The following is a 20,882-nucleotide window of genomic DNA, read 5'->3' on the forward strand; positions in this document are numbered from 1 at the left end:
ACAATTCATTTTGAATGTACAGTTATAATATCTGAGGTTGTCGGGCTGATAATTTCAGAACTTTCAGCCTTTTCACCCATTAATTATTTTCGTTTTTTTTAAATAAATGAATGTTGTTGTTTATTTTTTTTCACTGTAAAACATTTCAGCTAAAGAATCAAAAGTTGGCCCATGTTAATTGATTATCAATTTTCAAACGGAAAGATCGATGTATGAGCCTAGTTTAAGACATATATTATAATACTTTTACCCCTTAGAACTACAGTAATGTTTTTCCAAAAGAATTTCTACACTATTTTTGTAGCGGTTACTTGCAGAGAGTGAGGACATAGTCGTTCAAATGCATGTTCGGTGTATATGCGTTAGTTGGTGTGTTAGTGAGTCCGTTCAGATTTTGTTGTCCAGAAAAAAAAACTTTTACAGGCGTGGAGTAAACTTGTTCAAATTTGGCAAGGATGTTAACCTTAATAAGTGTCGCACGCAAACACTAGGTTCCTATCTTAAAGGTCATGGTCACACTTAGGGTCAAAGTTCATTTTTGAGCTTGTCCGGGTCATAACTTTTATAAGTATCATGGGGCAATATTTTTATTTGGCATAAATGCCACCTCCGTTAGACGTAGTGTCGTGCGCAAACCTTAGGTTTCTACCTCAAAGGCCAAAGTCACACTTAGGGGTCAGATGTCATTTTTTGACCCTCCCTTTCGTGTCATAACTTTTACATGCAGTGTCTCACTCAAACTTTAGGCCCGTATCCTAAAGGTCAAGTTTACAATTATGGGTCACATGTCATTTCAGATCTTAGGCCATAACGTTGACATGCATTGATCAATCTAATTTTGTTTGGCAGATCCCATAATACATATGTCAAATGATTTCCAGACCTTTCTGACGAATATTGAAGCTGTACCGGTAATTATTCGGGTCGCATTACTCCCAGTGCTCCCTTCGGCAGAAGTTTATACCATTAATTTATCAGAAACAGTTCACTGACAGCCGCTTACTAAAATCGATAAATTTCAGCCTAATTGAACCGGATGATAACTACACGAGGACCTGTTTTCTTTGTCTAAATTCATTATTGTTGATACCTGAGAAGGCTTAATCCAGAATGGCTGTTCCGAGTGTCAATTTCGTATTTGCCAGGCTTATAGCACCTTTTAATATTTATACAGGCTTGTAGTACAAAGATCATTGATTGTAAAAGGTGCACATTTAATTTCTGCTGAAATTGTAATAAACATAATTTATGATTGTCACCTCGGTTCTTGTTACAAAGCTAAACTATATTGGCTAACAGTTGGCAGAGTCCCAAGTGTCTGTGGACGAGTACACAGCTTACTAACCCATAGACAAGGCGAATAATATAATTCGGCAATGTGAGTCCAACTGAATTCGTTACACTTAACTTTGTTAATTAACTTTTTTATTTCATACCATAATAAAAATAAAATGACAGATAAATAAATATTAACATATTTTTATTATTTTCAAACACTTTACAACAGACAGTTGAAGTTCATATTCTTCTCTCACAAATGTATGTTAACGTTAAATGTGTGCGTTAGCATATTTTCTACCAGCGACAAAACAACTAAATTGGATAGGAAATATTCTTACTAGGAAAATGAGTGCTCAAACTTCTCTGTTTCGTGCAGAAATAAAAAAGGGACCACAGCTTTTTTTAAACATTTTGCTTGTGTCTGTAGACAAAAAGCTATGTACAAGGACAATAATTCGAATGATAATTGGACGATTTGTCCCGTACAACACAAAGAAAGTTGCAAGTATATGCAGTATAAATACAAAACATGAAATTATAAGTTACAGTACAATTCTTTTTTGTTTAACGTCATTTGCAGCAAATCTCGTACATATACAAAAGTCACATTTATTGTCACGCATTTACTATTAAATCTGTCCAGTCGAGTTCTGAAAGTTATTTCAAAAATATATCATTTCGGTAAGGACAAAGACAATGCATATAAAATTGATAAGGAATGAAGTTTCAAAACTGTAAAGAAAATATATAAGAATAAACTTTGTACAGTAAGCACAGAATTAAAAATAGCAAAATAATAGCAGACTTGGTTTGAGTCTTTTTATGAGAGATGACGAGATTTGCAGTTCCTCCTGCGTCCCCTAGCTTAGGCTTAATCAGAAATCTATATCAGTCATACGTCTTTAGCTTCCAACCACAGAACGTTCTAATCTGAAATGAATTTTAACCAGGAGAAGGTTGAAATGTTCATAAATCTTTTAAATTAATGCCTAATGTTTACATAACAGTCATATTTACAAATATTTCTGCACAAACCCACTATACACAGTGCGGAAAAGAATGTAATGTGTTTTAAGACACAGTGACTGAATTGTAGTTGTTTTAATCATAGGAAATAGGAAGACTTTGCCTTTGTGAAAACTGTCGCGGTTGTATTCACTTAACTCTTGCACTTTTTGTTTGCAAACGAAAACATTGACGGTTTTATTTGAAAGATTTATATCCAGCTGAAATCTTTTAAGGTTTAGCAGTATTCCACAACACAACAGAAATTATTAGTAAACGAACAACATCTTGACAAACAACTTTTCTGTCCAATACATGTTTTACTGTTCTGTTACATAGAATTGGATACTTAAAGTATTCTAAAGGAGTTGCTCCCCACCCACCCCTCTTCCCCCTCTCTCATCTTTTAAAAAGAATGTCATTCGTAAAGAAATAAATGTAAACAATTGTAAAAAACGATGTTTTACATAGTTATGTTTAGTTTAAACACTGGTACATTGTTGCAAATGCATCAAAACGAAGACATGTAACAGCTTTTTAAAAAGGGTGAGTTTTAAAGGCGCTGAACTGTCCAGAAATGTTGACCCTTCATGCAGCTCCTTTCCGGAATTCAATACATATATGAATAAATTGACAATGGTTTTGTAGAATAATATACATATATTATACGTTGTTTAATTTTCATGTAAAACAATACTTTCTTTCTATGATTTGGTGATGTTCAAACTTTTATCTCCGGAACATGGACCTAACTCCTAATTGAATATGAAAAAAGAAGACAGCAGGTAGTATTCTATGTATTATTGTAATTTGCCTAAGAATGCTTTAATCATCACAACGATGTTATGTTGACGTCACGTCAATGTGATATTTAGCGCCATGTACGCATCAAGAAATAGCGTGAAATATTTTACTTAATAACATGTTTTAAACGAAATGTCACATTGCAAAAATGTGTTGATTAATTTACACAAATACTGATATAGTTATTCGCTTTGCTGAATAATTCGCAATAATGTTAGCCCGAACTGAACTCTGCCGTAAAACGTATTACCGTTTCCGGCCCTGGCGTGTATAAACAAAAGCCTACTATTGGCGCCATGCTTGCGCGAAGAAACAGTTTTATTATATTTTTTATAAATTTTAAGATAAAGAACATATTAGAATCGAAATAATTTATAGTAAAACAGTGCTTTATCGCTGTTTGTACACTCGGGCGGTCATACGTCGTCCCTGCGCCCTCGTGAAATTATTACGCCCGACGTATAACCGCTCATCGTGTATAAATAGTGATAAAGCACTGTTTTGCTATAGATTATTTCTTAATTCAAGGCACGATCGGATACCTGGATAAACAAAGCAATGAAGATGATTTCCTTTCAAGTCCAGAGTGCGACCCGATACAGATCAGGTAGTAAGCGTATAACTGTGTTTATGCTTCTAGAATTGGACAGTCATTACCAGTGTTTACCTATCTCCAATTTTGTACACTGTACACTGACATATAGTACGTGAGCAAATTTATTTACTTGAGTATATCAGAAATATATACATTTCTAACATTATAAAAAAGTGTTTACATCAGGATGACGTATTTTCACTCGGTGCGTACTGCCTTATATCACTTTTGCAGATGATCCTCACTCTCTGAACCAGTTGTCTTATCTTCTTTTGTTTTCTTATTTGAATCGTTGTCAGTTTCATACATACTAACTTTCATTTGTACTGACTGAGAACATTGTCAGATATATCATCTTCTTCTCGGATGGACAGAAATGATGATGTTACAGATGTCATTGAATGTCTTCTAAAAGTTGTAGAAGTTGGTACCTTTGTAGATTTTCCACGTTCTCCAAATGAAAACAAATAGTTTCGATAAGATCATTTTAACACTTTTCATATAGCTATTTGTAGGTAAAAAATTGTTTAGTTACACTAGCCTGTTTGTTATGATTAATCATCAGCCTAACGTTTTAGTGAAGTACATTATTTTAGTTTTATCGGTCACCACTGCCAATAGTTATCTGTTCAGTAATATTCAGTGGAAACATATCTCATTACGTGAGACAAGATATACGCATGCACTCAATGAATTTGTAGAAGGAAGAGAACAAGAGAAATAACACTTTGGACCACTTAAGCATATGCAAACGAGCGGCATGAGATGTGTTGCAAATATTGTTACCTCAGACTCTGATCTACGATTTGAAACAAGATCCGTAAAACTAATGTGTGTAATTTTATTCAAATAACTTTGCATTTCATGTACTGATTCTTCAGGAATATCTATATATGGCGCTCGTATAGCTACCACGAATACTGCAGTGTCTGAACGACTTACATATATACATTTCTGGGCAAACAAAAACATTTCTGCTTTTATATAAAATTATCCTAAGGTATATGACACAGAAAATACACTTACCTATTGCAAGGCCCATGTGACCAGTCTTGATTTTTGATTGGAGCTCACCTAAAAATGAATTTGGTTTCGTTTCTAAATGTTCCGTCTTCTTTATTCCTCCTACATACAATGTAAACAAGTTTCAATATAAGTTTTTTTTTTCAGAAATATCTATGCATATGCTCTACTGATAAGTAGTATGACCTAAATATAAAAGCAACATAAGAATAAACAAATTCATAAAACTTCAACACAATACATAGAGGATATCTGTTTGCTTCTGTGTAAGATCGAAATATATATTTAACAGAGCGAACACAATATGCAATACTTTTGCGCAGTATTTAGATTTTTGTGTTCATGGGTGAAATTTATTTTGATCTTACACTGAAACAAATTTTCTCTTTTTATGAGTTGTCAATGGTTTTAAATAAAATATATATTCATTTTGCACGTGCAAATTCACATGCATTGTATTATGACGTCATAAATGTCTATGTTGAAACGCTGTCAACAAGTTATATGATATTTAAGGTTTCCTTTAGATTATATTACGATAGAACGTTTATCTTTATGATCCTATAAACTTGTATGTAAATATATCTATATCTTTACTGAAGAATATTTGCTAAGTATTTCCGATTATTTATGATTTATATTATTTCGCATTCAAGTGTAGTTTCGTTCCAGAGAAAAATAAAAATGATAATTTCACTGTTTGAAAATATTAATAGTTGTTAATAGTAAAAATATCATTTTAATTTCATTGATATATTTCAGTATTTCACCGAAAAGCGCAAATAAATAATATTCTTTCATGCAGACGAAACATCATAAATCTCTGTCTGAAAAAGGCTATGTTGTCTCGTCCAAGCTGGCTCAATGGAAAAAAAAAAATTATAAATACATATAGCAAAATCTGTTGTCTTGAAACAGTTTGAATTCGTGTTTTTTTTTTTGTAGAACTAATAGGGGTTTGGGTTTTGCCAAATCATTCTGACCGCGAAATTGATGCTTTATCCCTTCAGGTCAAAACTTGATTCAATCTTAAAAGAAATGTATTTTTCTTTTCTTTTTTTTTGCAAAAGATTAGGAAAAGTAGCGTATATGTTAAACAGAAATTAAAAGTAAAAGCAAACAAAAGCCGTATGTTAAATTATGACCAATTGTTATTAACCTGAAAGTCCTTGGTTTGCTAGTTCAGTACATTTTTCTCTGTCGCATATTGAAGATGAGAACAGGTCTGTTAAATTTTCACAATCAGCATCGGATTCCTCTGAATGTGATTCATGTTTCACTTTTTGTTGTGTCTGGCCTTCCTTCTTCCCTGAAACAAGAGTATCCCAGTCAAACACTACATTAATCTACCTTTTGGGATGTAAGTTGTCGTGATATGATACTTTAACAATATTTCACTATACGTTTGACATAGTTGATATGCATCAGCAAGCTTAATAGTTATATTGCAGTAACCCGGTCAAAAATGTGTTTCCATGGTGTAGAAGTCCTTAATTAAATAGATCCTGATTTTTCATTTTTCGCGCATTTGCGCGTAGACAGGAAGCCAAGTGGGCATATTTTACTCGTGGAATGAATTTACATAAAATAGGACACTTTTCATGCTAATATTTGCATGTTTTTGAGTTGTTTACTTGAAAACGAAAGTAGTGTGTTTATCCTGCAGACCGCTTTCTGAAATGCGGCAATATAATGGTACCTGACTTCAGTTGACTTGCATTTCACTGCATACTATTCAACTCCCCTTTTTCGATTTCTTGAAGCAAATGCATGGATATTATGTGGAAATAGGTCTATGACGGAGTGAAAATCTAGAAACTGTAACAAAATTGTTCTGAAGTTGCTGAATTTTATATGAAACAAAGACCAATTACTTTTATTGTTATATAGCCTTATAACATAGCATTTTGACTGCTATTTTAAAATGTGTGTAGAGACTGGTGCAAAACTGTTATTTTTTTCATAAAAGGGAAACAAAAAAAATATTGTTTTTTTCACGGATAAAACATCGTGATACAATGTGTATTGGCTTTGGCGTTTTCTAATCTATTTGACATTACATTCCCGTTTCATTTATTCCAGTCTTGAAATGGTCAGTCATGTATGGAAAACTTCGAATAAATACACTACTGTCAACATTAAGAGTAGTAATTAATAATTGTAGTGCACTGCCGTTTGAAATCCCGCTCGAAAATAACTGAGAAATATACCCACATGTACCAAATTATTCCTTGGTCTAAGACAAAAACAATATACATGTATCTCTTCTGGCGACCGCGACTTGATCCGGAAATGACGTCATCAATATGACGATCGATCATTATGAAAATTATACTGATATATTGCATTTAGAACATTTCTAAAATCCTCTGCAAAAAGTTAGGCACAAGTAGTTGCAAACAAAATACTAATTACCTGTCAGAAAACTGCATGCCCTTTCCGGACACAAATGATTTCCAAACGAAAGGAGAGTGTTTTACAAACTGCGTCAAAAGTTATTTATTTTGTTAGGTTTAACGTCGCACCGACATAATCATAGGTCATATGGAGACTTTCCAGTTTTGATGGTGGAGGAAGACCCCAATGTGCCCCTCCGCGCATTATTTCATCATGAGCAGGCACCTGTGTATAACCATTGACCTTCCGAAAACCAGCTGGATAGCTTTCTCACATTAAGAATTCAACGCCACGAGGAAGGCTCGAACCCACATCGGTGAGGGGCAAGTGATTTAAAGACAACAAGCTTAACATCTCGGCCACGGAGGCCCCTTCGCCATGCAGAAAAACTTTATTGAAATTAAGTGCACGAAATGTAATACTCTCCAAGACAAAAGTGGCTTTAATTAAAGCGGCTTGTTTGTCATTTATTACAATAGGTGGTAAATTGGTATATAGGAATAAACAAAATAATATGTACTAACTGGAGAAGTCTTGTAATTGTTTATTATTATACTTATCTTGGATTTCGCCAGATTTGCTACTGACTTCATAATGTTTTTCCAGAGGTTTTATATACATAACCTTTTCACGCGGAGTTTAATATCAGTTAGACATGAAGTTATGTGATTGAAAAAAAAATACAGAGTGGTAAAACTTGTTCAATAAGCAATGCAATGACCTTATATAATTCTTTATGAAATTTAGGAATCCAATACATTTCCAAAACATCAAGCTGGCTTGTGGAAGGTTGGTGGGGTTCTCCTCCACCACAAAAGCTGAAAAGTCGCCATATGACCTATAATTGTGTCAGTGCAACGTAAAGCCCAACAAAGTAAATAAATAACTAAATCCTATTCTGTTGAAGGACAAAAGGTGAAGGGTTTAGTACGATAAACTTACACAAAAATAAATATAGTGTAGGCGTCAATCGATGATGACATTATTGTCAATAAAGTCTGCTGGAACAATAACATACAGAGAAAATAATTCTTGCGGTTTCTTCTTGAGGGGTCATACAGTATATTTTGGTTTAGTGGGAAGTATATATTCTTTACATTAATCGCTTTTCATATATTATTATTAGAGAATAGACATTGTCTAAATACAGTTTACGTTTTCAAGCTCTTTATACATAAGTAACAGCATTCTCTCGACTGTAACTTTTAACTGATTTTTTTCGATGGATATCGCATTTTTGTCACATTAGCCTGAACTGTCTCAAGGTACAATGTATATAAATATACATGAACATGTTACTAGAGGTAGACTTGATAGATTATCAAACTTTTTCTATTCTTAATAGAACATGCTGCACCATTAAATAGAAATTTGTTGACTTAATATCGTTTCTTAAGTCATTACGTGACAATTAGGATATAGTTTTCATTGTAAGCATAATACATTTCATCTTCTGTTTTTTTTCTTAAAAAAAGAAGCTTTTACCTGCTAGAATAAACATAACATTCACTAAGATTATCAATATTACAACTAAAACATCGCTTTGTAGGAAGTTGTTACCTGCAATTATTCAGCATTCATGCATTTTCTGTATTTCTTATTTTCTGTTAAGCCACCAAATTTATGACGTCATAACTTTTTTCAGCCGCGTGCCCGGAAAAAGATACATGGGAATTTTCGGTAACTTACTTCAATCTACAGTGTGGAATAGGTCTTTATATTTCTCAATATTTTCCCCCACGGCGGCCCATATCCTCACAAACAGCAATGTACTATAGTCTAGTCCCTGAGGGGGTATCTGTGTGCACGAGAGGTCCAGAGACAATTTCTGTAGAAATGATTAGAGGAACATCTAAGATGCAAGAAAATCGAGGGTGAACACGTCCTGACATAAGACAAATGCGGCATTGCATACATATACAACTAAACTGTATCACTTGCAATGATAGGAACATGGGCATTATTTTCAAATATTGGCTCCATTTGTGCATCTTCTACCAGTTGTATGGTAAAGGCATTTATAAACAATAATTGTCTTTCAAAATTAGTAACACAACTTTGTGTATTTCTTTCCCTTAGATTTAAGGATATTTAGTTTAAAGTGTCAAAATAAAGTGAAATATGAAAGGCGTTTCATGGCTGCCAGTTTGTATAAAGTACGCAGAAGTACCTAAAATGCCAACTGTAAGTACTAAATAGTTAAAGTGAAGAACTAACTCCAGAAATATACTTTTTACTTCAAAACTAACATGTTTCGTCCATTGGACTTCATCAGAGTATAATAACAAAACAGTATGACGTCACAGGAAAGTAAGACGTCAATGACAACGTCAAATGACGTTAGCCATTTTGGCGTAATATTCACATATAGTATAGGATCAAAAATAGATACTTCTTCCCTGCAAAAATTGCAAAGCAAAAATAATATTAAAACAGGCAAGGAAAACTAACTAATATGCAAAAATACATTAGAAAGAATCATGTATGATAAAATGAAAGACTAAAATAATATTATGCCATGAGGTCATGCTGTATTCAATGTATGAATCCAACGAGTCTCTTTCAAGGGCCTAAACCAGTCATTTTTTACCAAGTCGATTGGCATAAAAGAAAAATCACTAAAAGAGCGATTTTCAAAATTGAAATGTTCAGATACATTTGTAGGAGTATCAGGAAAATGTATAATATCAAATTTATGGCTGTTCTTTTTTTGTGAACATTTCTGATGTGTTTGTCCCACATATTGTAACTTACACTTTTTGCATGTGATTAAATAGATAACATTTTCAGACATGCAGTTAAGATTTTTCTTAACATCGTAAGTTTTTAAAGTTTGAGAGCTTGTAAACTGTGCAGATTCAGTGATATTAACGCAATGAGAACACCGTATTTTATTACATTTAAGAACACCACCATTTACATCCGAAGACACCAGGCTACTGTGAACCAAGATATCACTGAGATTTGTAGGTCGCTTGTAAGCAATAATTGGTTTGCATTTAACCAGGTTTCGTACACTGCTTTTCTCAGATAGTTCAAAAAGCCCCCAATATTTATTAAGGATCTGACCAATGTTTGGTAGGGATGGGTTGTATACGCAAACAAAGGGGATAATATCATCTGTGTTCTGCCTGTGAATGGTCATGGCTTCTTTGGTTGACAATTCTGATGCTTTAGCTAAAGCATCATCAAGGATATGATTTGGATAATTACGATTTTGGAAATACGTTCGCAATTTCTCCAATTTATTTGTGAACAAATCATCATTAGAAGTGAGACGCCTGTATCGCTTTGCTTGGCTATATGGGATCCCTTTCTTGCATGAAAGAGGGTGACAGGATGAGAATTCAATGTATTGATGTGTACTGGTTGCTTTTGTAAGTACTAAAGTTTTTAAATCGAGTTACAAAGTCATCCTTTCATATTTCATTTTAAATAAAATTAGTTTTTGCCATACATTCCTCTGGTTTTGTTTTGAGGTGCTCTGTGCTTCTGGAAATACTATCCCTACATTTTATCATTTTCAGTATATTCAAAGTGCACTCTGGTGCATCTGTTCTAATACTGGTAATATCAAAGAATTAACTCTTTTCATATTCAAGGTAAACAAACCCAGGATAGCATGCTTTACTTGTGTCATACAAGGTACAGTCTGTAAATCAATGTGGATAGCGTTTTCTAGTAATGATAAAATAGTGTAATGATTTGGGCCATTCCATGACTTGCATTAATGACAAAAAGTCAAAATACTGATACATAAGCGTTGTAAACACTTTCTTAACTTTCACAGACGTTCTCTTCATTATTTCAAGAGTCACGATGCCTTTATGAAAGTCAGCGATTGCGTTTAAGTTATTATTTTACAATTTGTGTTCACTTTAGAAATCCACATATAAATTTTTCTTCTTGAAATCCTTGATATTTGGTTCTTTGAATTAATATTTGGTTAAATTCAAAAAATGTACCTGCAGATCAAGGACCTTTTAATCCAATATCACTCGAACTCGAAAATGGAAGACCCTTGGGTCAAACCAATCAAACAGAAGTCTCAAGAACTTTTGTTTCTTCATGGCTTAACATACTACCTCTCCGTTGACCTTGTAAACCTTTTAGCATTTCAAAGATGATTTGATGGTACTGTATCACAACAGTGTTACTTTGTTGCCATATACAATGCATAAATGGAATTATGAACTCACTTGAATTGTCATTATTACTCTTTTTTTATCTACATTTTGCCAGTCTTATATGTACATCATTTTCAGTGATTAAAAAAGTTACACATAGCACGTAATAAGCCAACCAACACAGCATTTTTACCATCTAGTTAGTAGTGGATAAGTAGAGTTTTATAAAATTTTAACATAGCTATTGTGTTTTTTTTTTCTCCGCTCAATATTGTGTGTACTATATCGAAGACAGAAACATCTAAGTAAAGAAAGATGGAGAAGAAAATGTTACATTTAAAGATACCTGCCAACCACTAAAAAGCTGTTAAAAATAAATTTTCAGTGTAAGCATTGTTTTGGTTTGTTTTAAATACTGAATCAATGTTTAGAACGTCAAAATAAAATAATAACATTGATATCAATAAAAAAAAAACCAATAAAACCTAGGACTGAATTACAAGTATTTTATGATTTGTTTTTATTTTTCATCATCTTTTTCTCAGTATGTTTTTAGTAATTATGTTTAAGATGTTATGAAATATCTTTATTTTATTTACTTTATTTATTTTGCATTTAAGGCCATCGGCCCATACACAATAGTACTAATAAACTTTGATAATGTGGCAGTTGACCTAAATCCAATCGACACTGTTTATTTTCCAATACAGGTTAATCTAATATTTGTTTTACAATAGATCTATGACGGATTATCTTTGAACATCCCTGGATTTATTGGACTCAACTGCCACATTATCAAAGTTTATTAGTATAAGACAAGCATAGATAATAAAATATGTGTATGTTGTCATGACAAAATGTTCAGGTAAAAGTATATGGTAATACATAACTAAATAATTAAACAAAACGTAAGTGATGACAAGATGTTACATCTAAACAAAATTACATGACATTATAAATAAACACTGTGCCTGGTTACATTGCATACCTAATAATTTAAAGTTACGATATTATTTCAGAGCGTAATTTCATGGCATAATATATAAACTGTGAAAGATTACGCAGTAACAAACAATTCTAACTAAACATTAAAACATTAAATTTGTGTATAGTTGGAAGACGCCAAAACTTATCAGGTATATATCTTATGCGATAATCTCATAAAGTGACATTCCAGCAGGAAATGAAACCGTTCTCAATAACAAATTACATGACATTATAAATAAACACTGTGCCTGGTTACATTGATACCTATAATTTAAAGTTACGATATATTTCAGAGCGTAATTTCAGGCATAATATATAACTGTGAAAGATTACGCAGTAAACAAACAATTCAACTAAACATTAAAACATTAAATTTGTGTATATTGGAAGACGCCAAAACTTATCAGTATATATCTATGCGAATTATCTCTAAAGTGGACATTCAGCAGGAAATGAAACTCGTTCTCAATACAGATCCAAATGAATGCAAAAACGGGTTTCTTTTTAAAAGCCCATATATCTACCTTTTTCAATCATTAATTGATGACATGATGTTCTAAAAGATACAATACTACGTCGGAATTTAACAATATCTATGTGTTCAAGGTAATCTTCATAAACAAATCTTTGCTTAAACCCTTTATATAATACCAGTTTCTTATTGTTAACCATTTCGACGTTCCAAATCTGTAGATACTGATCTTTTAATCTTGTTGTATATTGTTTTAAGAATACATTTGGATTATCTATTGCTTGTTTCTCCCATATATATCCAAAGCCATTACTATACAAATTTTTTCTCAATGTAGTAACCCAGTTTTTTATAACCAAGATGGTCCCAGTGTTTAAGCATATTGTAACATTTCTTTACATATCTATCTTCAGGCATATTAACAAAACGAATCCAAAATTTTATACATCTCTTTGAAGCCCAGATATACATAGGAAATCTAGCACAACCACCTAAACAGCAGCATTGCAGGCATACAATGGCGCATTCATATACCTTTTACAAGCATATACATGAACACGTTCTATACAATCCCTGACTTCTAAGCCCCAAAGTTCTGAACCGTATAGTAAAACCGGAGATATCTTAGCCTTAAAAATCTTAAAGAAAGTTTTATACGACATTGGTAACAAATTATACATACTCTTTAAAAGGAAATCGAACACTTTTTTTGCTTTAAGTACCACATGTTTAGACATTTTATACAATGACAATCTGCAGGTAAAATGTAAACCAACAGGCCATAGAAACTGTAAATGCTTTTAGTTAAAAAGCATTTACAGTTTCTATGGCCTGGCCATCATACATCCAGTTTTCATTTTTTGATGAAGTACCACCATTTTTGAATACAACAATTTTAGTTTTGTCAACATTAACCTTTAATTTCTACTCTAAACAGTACTGATGTAAGACATTAAGTTGCCTCTGTAATCCATTAACAGTATCAGATACTAGGGCCACATCATCAGCAAACAGCAACAACAAAATTTCAACATCATTTGGTAAAAGTTGTATGCCACGAATTCCACTACTTCTGATTACATTATCTAACTCATTTATAAATAGACAAAAAAAAATTGGACTAAGTTTACAACCTTGTCTTAAACCAAGGGGGCAAGCGAATGTTGCGGTACATGATGCATTACTTCTTACACATGCTTTTACAGAATGATAAATACTTACAATTGATTTCAATAGATTACCATATATACAATTTTGAATCAATGCTGTATATAATTTTGATCTATGCACAGAGTCAAATGCCCTTTTAAAGTCAACAAAGGCCACATACAACTTTTCATACTTAGGTATTTACTAATTATAGAATATAAAACAAAACCATTATCAATAGTAGAGTATCCAGAGCGAAAACCAGCTTTTGCTTCGGTGATTATTTTAAATGCATTACAGTAAAATGTTATTCGTGAAGTCAATATACTTATATACCCTTTACTAAAAATATTAACAAGAGCAATCCTCTTTAATTATCAGGATTATCAGTGTTACCTTTTTCTGCAAAGGAATTATTATTAAACTGAGTCCAAGTTGATGGGAAGTGACCAGATCTATCTATTTTATTAAAAAGTTTCCTTATATATGGTAATAAGATTTCTATTCCAAAAATAAAATGTTCTGCTATAAGATTGCCTCCCGAAGCTTTATTTGGATTAAAGTGAATTCCTATAATTTTTATGCGTATCTTTCTGCGCAGCCGACACTTTCTATGGAAAACTGAAATGAAGTCAACATTTTTATTGAAACATGTGACAGACAACCTTAAATATGAGGAATCTTGAATGAAATAACATTTTTGATAAGTTTTATCAGTAATCAAATCTTGATACTGGTTTATGTTGTATTGACAGGAATCATGCCTGTCAGGTATCTTGCCATTTTTGTGTTTGTGTTTTCACATCGCATTTTAGTACAAAGACAGTGTTGTTCATATAATGTAAGACAAGACAATATCACCTTTTAGATTATTTAGTATTCAATTATAGAAAGAATTAAGAATTTTTAAAAACTTTTTTTAACTTCTAGCAGATATACATGTTATCAATTTGGTCAGGTTCGCGCTATTTTTCATCCAAACAGGTGTGGTCTTTACATAAAATTTAGCCTGGTAACCCATACATTTTTAGCCATTTCTATTCTCACAATACAATTATTTATACACAAGGAAAATAAGAAAAAAATCTATGAAACAGTTTTTTCAAAATTTGAAAAAATGTTCTTCACTATGGGTATTTTTCATTGAAAAAAAGTTCACAAAAGTGAATAGAAAACAAGATTTATTTTTCATTTTTACCCATTATTGTAAGGATATAATATTACAAATATGACTATGATATCTAATAAGTATATAATAAAATCTGTAAAAAGAATCAACCTTATTGTACTGTCTTGATGTATATTTTGGTTGGTATTTATAAAAAAGCAGAAAATTATGAAAATGTTGAAAAATCGCTGGAAGTTTCAGCAACAGTGGGTGTGTTCAAAACAATTTTTCACAAAAACAAGCCTGGTGACCCATTGTTTTTATTTGTTCATTGTTTTCAGCACAAACTTTTCTATCATATATGTGAATTTGAAAAATTCTATGAAAGGAAAAGAACTATAGGAATTCTCTTTAAGAGATTTAACTGCTTCAATAATTTCATCATCAGTTATATCTTCCACTTCATCTATAGTTATATTTTCGACAAATATCTCTGCATTTACATCATTTTCTTCTGGGTCACAGCTAAACACTTGTTTGAAATGTTCAAACCACTGACTAGATGTAATATTCGGAGTATGACTCCCACTACCTACATTACTCCTGAGCTTATTCCAAAACAATTTAGAATTTTTGACAGAAGCTTCAAGTTCATATAGACACTGATTTTTATACATTTTTTTCTTTTCCTTACATAATGCTTTATATTGTTTTTTTTACATCCCATGTATAAAAATTAGAGTAGAGGTGTAATAACAATGTTTACAAAATGGCATTTGCTTGGTATATTCTTAAAGATGACCGTGTTTCGCACTGTTTTGCAATTTTTTAACAACTTTTACCATGCCGTTTTTTTCAATTTTGTATTAACTTATGGCATCTCCTCTAGCTCAAGTAGAGACAAATTTCAAAGTGATGGCCGCTATATAAAACGTTTGCAGAGAACTCATTTGACCATCAATTTTAATAAAAGAATCATCAAACTATTGGTTAACAATTATTAAACACAAAATAAAAATGTGGATATCATTTTATACAGTGTTCCTCAAGTAAACGGATTTAATGATACAGAATTCTAATGTCAACGTTGAAAAAATAAGGTCGAATCCTATGTTTCTGTTTTGAATTTTGCTTACTTTATTCAAAAATAACCTTGGGACAGATGTAAACCTACCTAAATTTCTTCCACTAAAGAGTGAAAGCAAAATAGAGAACTTTTACCAAATGTAACTCAATATTTTTACAGATGTGTAACTCTACCCCTTCTGTTTAAGTAATAAATTCACTTTGAAAAGCAAGAAATTGCTTATCAAATTTCTTTTTCCATTTTTGTACAATAACTCTATCATAATTCTTAAAAGAAGTAAAAACTTACTAGAAAAAATTGAAAATAAGGGGAAAAACAATTGGTCCCAGTAGGGCTTAAAACCTACGCCCCCCCCCCCCCCCCCCCCTGAGAATTTCAGTAAATGTGGGTTTATGGTAGGAATTGAATACTTTTCAAAAAGGAGGTACTCTATTACGCCTCTACTAGCTTAAGGTCATTAATGCTTCTACTAGTGAGGAATTTTCTTAGAAGCTTATTCATTTTGAGTTTCAATTCACTGCAATCTTTGTCATACCAAGTATTTTTAAAGGACATTCTATTCGAAGATTTACCCTTTCTCCTTTTAAAAGGAACACTACAACTTAGTATAGCTTTTACAAAATTCAAAACAATGTCATCAATATCAGCATCTTCATCGATTTGCAAGTCTATTGCGTCAAACATACCGCTGATTGCATTTTCACGAAGACCATTTTTAAAATGCTCACTATTTTCTGTTGATAGTTATTCTTCTATCTACATTTGAACATTCATGGCTTATATTCACATCTTGAAAATCTGGGCATACATATTCATTCACTCTTAAAGATAAACAAATAGGTAAAAGATCACTTTCAGACCGAGATGCTATTGAAAAATTGGAACTTTGTCAAAAATATTCCTTGAACAAATATAATAATCTACTACACTGCACCCAAGATGACCAACATAGGTAAAGTCGCCTCTTTTTGCATCCTCCCCTAATCTACCATTTATTATAAATAGCGCATAGGATATACAAAACGAAATTAAATCTCGTCCAAACTTATTTACAACATTATCAGAAATTTTTTCTTGGTATTTCTATATCATCGTCAAGAATTTCAAGATACTCCAGTATTTCTGGAATTTGTTTATCAATTTTCATATTATCTAAAAGACTCAACAGTGTCATCAAGAAAAGACGAGTTTTCTGGTGGCACATATAGATATGCAAAAATAACATCAGTTTCTAGTCCAAAATAGCTTTTATCAAAACGGAGAAAAATACCTAATTCGTTTAACCCCATAAGGCAATGTTTTACGAATATGAACAAGTACACCACCCATATTACGACCCCCTTTCTTGGATACTTTTGCATTACAAATAAAACGTGTAAAATAGAAAAAAGTGGAAACTTCACCAGTCGGTCAACACGACAAAAACAAAAATGTTGCAGGCTCGGTTTGATCGAGCCTGTTCATGGACGGTAGTGGAAATGCATGCTACCGTCCACGCCCTCTAGCCCCGGGTGAGCAGAACTCAACAATTGCACATGCTAAAAGTACAAAAAGCAATTTAGAGACATCCGCAGATGTATTCAAACGGCGGTGAACATGGAACCTTCAATGATACACGTGTTGAGGCGTGTAATTCCATGAAGAGCGGCGTTTGGTCCCCAGATAAAATAATGGGTTTGCCCTAAACGAGAAAACAATGGAAAACAATGGGCAAAACTAAACAAACTGGAATTTTGGAAGGGGATCTGAGGTTATGGAGCCTGCGTATCATGGGAACTGTCAAAAGACAAAATTAAAAAGCAGGCACCATATCCAAGGGGTGATTATACAATACCCAAGGCTATGAAAGCGGGAGTATTTGAACCACCCAGGCCGAAATGGTCATATTGAGAAACTAAACAGTACCAATAACACGACATAAAAGTCGTGCTGAACGATCTGAGAAGATCGAAATATAACAGCTCTGCATCATTCTTTTCTAGTAAAATATTCAGTACGCCATTTTTAAAGTATCCCCATTTCCCATGTCTATTCAAATCTCTAAGTTGCTCTCTCTCTCAGCTGATAAGATCATTTGCAATTTTAATTTCTCTGTCACGAAGCTTATCACGTACACTAAACAATATAAGTTTGCAGTCAAAACTTTTCAATTTTAATAACACCATTCTAGGTTGACCCTCTTGTGATGTACCTACTCTTTTGGCACTAATAATAGAACTTTCACCATACTCATTATTCGGATAAGCAACTTTCAAGACCTCGTCACTTACTTTAATTGTTAACATATCTTCTGGTTCCATTTCGATTTCAGACAAGCCGAATTTTCTCAAATTGTTCTTACGGTGTTCCTTTTGTATGTAATGCACCTGTTTATTTATTTTCTCAAATTCTTCACACCTTTGTACAAAGCTAAATGCCAATTCCTGCATATCCATACTCGTAATACCATTCTTATATCTTAATTCGTCCATTCCCGATTCCATGTGTGACAGCCGCGAATCCATTTGTAACTGTTTCGATTCAATATCTTCAACTTTCAGCTTAATGTTCATCATTTGCTGTTTTACTTCGACAATAGCAGATCTAGCAGACAATACTTCATTTCAATCTTGATCAATTCTACTTCTAGATTCATGAATAGCATCGAGTATTTGTTGTGTTTCTTCTGATGGACCCGGATTTAATTCAACATCCACGGCCAACAATAACAGCCTTTGATGATACTGAACATAAAAAATTACTGATTGTGGACATGTATCCGTCGGCGTGAATAAGGGTTCATTAATGCTAAAAGATCTGCTGGATTCACTTGATATCCCTGGACAAAATAGTACGTTATCAATCATTGTAATGTTCCAGTTATATCTCACTTTTGAAGTACACCATTTACATTGTCTCCCAAGTCCTCCACAGAAAAGACCAATCCGACATCTGTACGTAATTAAATCAATGCCCATATTTGCAAGGATAACCAAAGATACACTCTACTATAAAACACTATATAAAGAATATTATTTTCTAGCAGTGGTAGCCCAAAAACGCTTCCGTAGATTTTATGCTGCAAGTATTTTCACAGGTATTTCACAGGTATTTTCCTACATACATATCTACACAGTGACTGTCAAAAGGGCCCCAATAACAAAGACAACAAAAGACGGATTAGCTGTACTGGATGTCAATGAATAAATGTACACTACACTAATTCAGTAACTTCTCTATTGTTATATCATTTTTCGATGTTTATCAAAAGTAAAGTAAAGAAAGTTTATGATATATCTACCAAATTATAGTCCGAAACACCACTTTTATGTCCATATAAATTTCAATATATTTACTCCATTTTAAACACTTTAAATTTGTGTAAAAGTCTCAGCCCAGAAAAACACGTCTGCCTGACAACATACACTGTACTGTAGTTATATCATGCTTATAGTATATTAGTGTAGATTAATATTAGCTTATACTAATTTATGAAAGCTTTATGTTTGTCTGAACCACTCTCGAGTCCACTTCCTGGAATGACCAGTACTGTTGTCATATGAGAAGTCATGGTCATGACCCCAGTGGTGCTGGAACCCATGACCCACGGGCTGAGCGACCGACATCTTAACCACTAGACCACCGCTCCCCTTCAGATCTCTATTAAAGATCTATAGATCTATATTTAAGATCTAATAGATTTATGTTAAAACTTCACTAACATAAACCAAATATTATATACGTACAAAATTTCATTATATCATTATATAACAAATTCAGATAATTATTAGATGTTTTCTCAGTTTTGACGGTCATCTTGTAATTTTTCTACTGTATAATGATGCAACAGCGTCACTTTTCGATCTTATTTGAGCCGTGCCATGGGAAAACCAACATAGTGGCTTTGCGACTAGCATGGATCCAGACCAGCCTGCGCATCCGCGCAGTCTGGTCAGGATCCATGCTGTTCGCTAACAGTTTCTCCAATTCCAATAGGCTTTAAAAGCAAACAGCATGGATCCTGGCCAGATTGCGCGGATGCGCAGGCTGGTCTGGATCCATGTTAGTCGGAAAGCCACTATGTTGGTTTTCTCATGGCACGACTCATTTAACCTTGCATATTCCTCTTATCAATACTGTAACTGGAACCAGTTTAAAGCGCTCATGATAAAATAAATTAAGAAAACTGGTCAAATATAAATTATAATCTTAAGAAAATGACCAAAATTTTCATAAATGTACCCCGCCCACTCAAAATGTTACTATTTATGATGTTTAAAGGGCCAATTATAAGTATATGTATTTTATAGATAGCAAAAATTTAATTTTTGGCACAGTAAAAATGAAATTTGAATGAAAATCATTCGATTTATGTGAATTCCAAATTTGTTGATTTCCTGGGTTGTTTTACCCCACCCACTTTCAGAGCTGTGCATGTTACAAATACCTATCCAGAATATGTTAATAAGCTTATATTTGTTTCCATAGCATAACAAACATTTATGGATGTTTTGCCTATAAACTAAAATCTATAACACACGGAAAAGAATATTTTAAAACAACCAGCCATTTTTAGCTATTTTCTTCTCACTAAAAATTCCACATATTTGAAATCGCTAAAATTATTATGAAAAAGAGGGTATATTTGAATTGAAACTTGCGTTAATTATCAAGAACAAAATCCAAAATTAGTTATTAAATATACTTTAGATAGACACATCGAATAAAGAGCGAAGTTTTTAATTTTTGCGGCCATCTTGGATTTTCTCAGACCGCACCATGATGCGACACCATCACCCACAATTTTCTTACATCTTAGATGTTCCTCTAATCATTTCTAGAGAAATTTTCTCTGGACCTCTCGTGCA

At 32.9% G+C, this 20,882-nt stretch overlaps 1 protein-coding gene across 9 annotated transcripts in view; it reads right to left on the reverse strand.

The window, feature by feature from the left end:
• Positions 1–1,482: 1,482 nt before the first annotated feature.
• The window catches only part of LOC123524173 (uncharacterized), a 51,466-nt gene continuing 32,066 nt past the window's right edge, over positions 1,483–20,882 (reverse strand). For 6 of the 9 annotated variants that reach the window (XM_045302155.2, XM_045302157.2, XM_045302156.2 and 3 more), the window contains 3 exons: positions 5,868–6,017; positions 4,712–4,810; positions 3,526–4,136 (listed from right to left, as the gene is read on the reverse strand). In XM_045302155.2, coding sequence (XP_045158090.2) covers positions 4,003–4,136; positions 4,712–4,810; positions 5,868–6,017 — 383 coding nt within the window. In that variant the 3' untranslated portion in view covers positions 3,526–4,002. Of the gene's footprint in view, positions 2,212–3,525; positions 4,137–4,711; positions 4,811–5,867; positions 6,018–20,882 lie in introns of those variants that run through there. The other 3 variants (XR_006681232.2, XM_045302158.2, XM_053539141.1) reach the window with 3 other exon arrangements.

The sequence above is a fragment of the Mercenaria mercenaria genome, chromosome 3, assembly GCF_021730395.1.
Source record: "Mercenaria mercenaria strain notata chromosome 3, MADL_Memer_1, whole genome shotgun sequence".
NCBI classification, from domain to species: domain Eukaryota; kingdom Metazoa; phylum Mollusca; class Bivalvia; order Venerida; family Veneridae; genus Mercenaria; species Mercenaria mercenaria.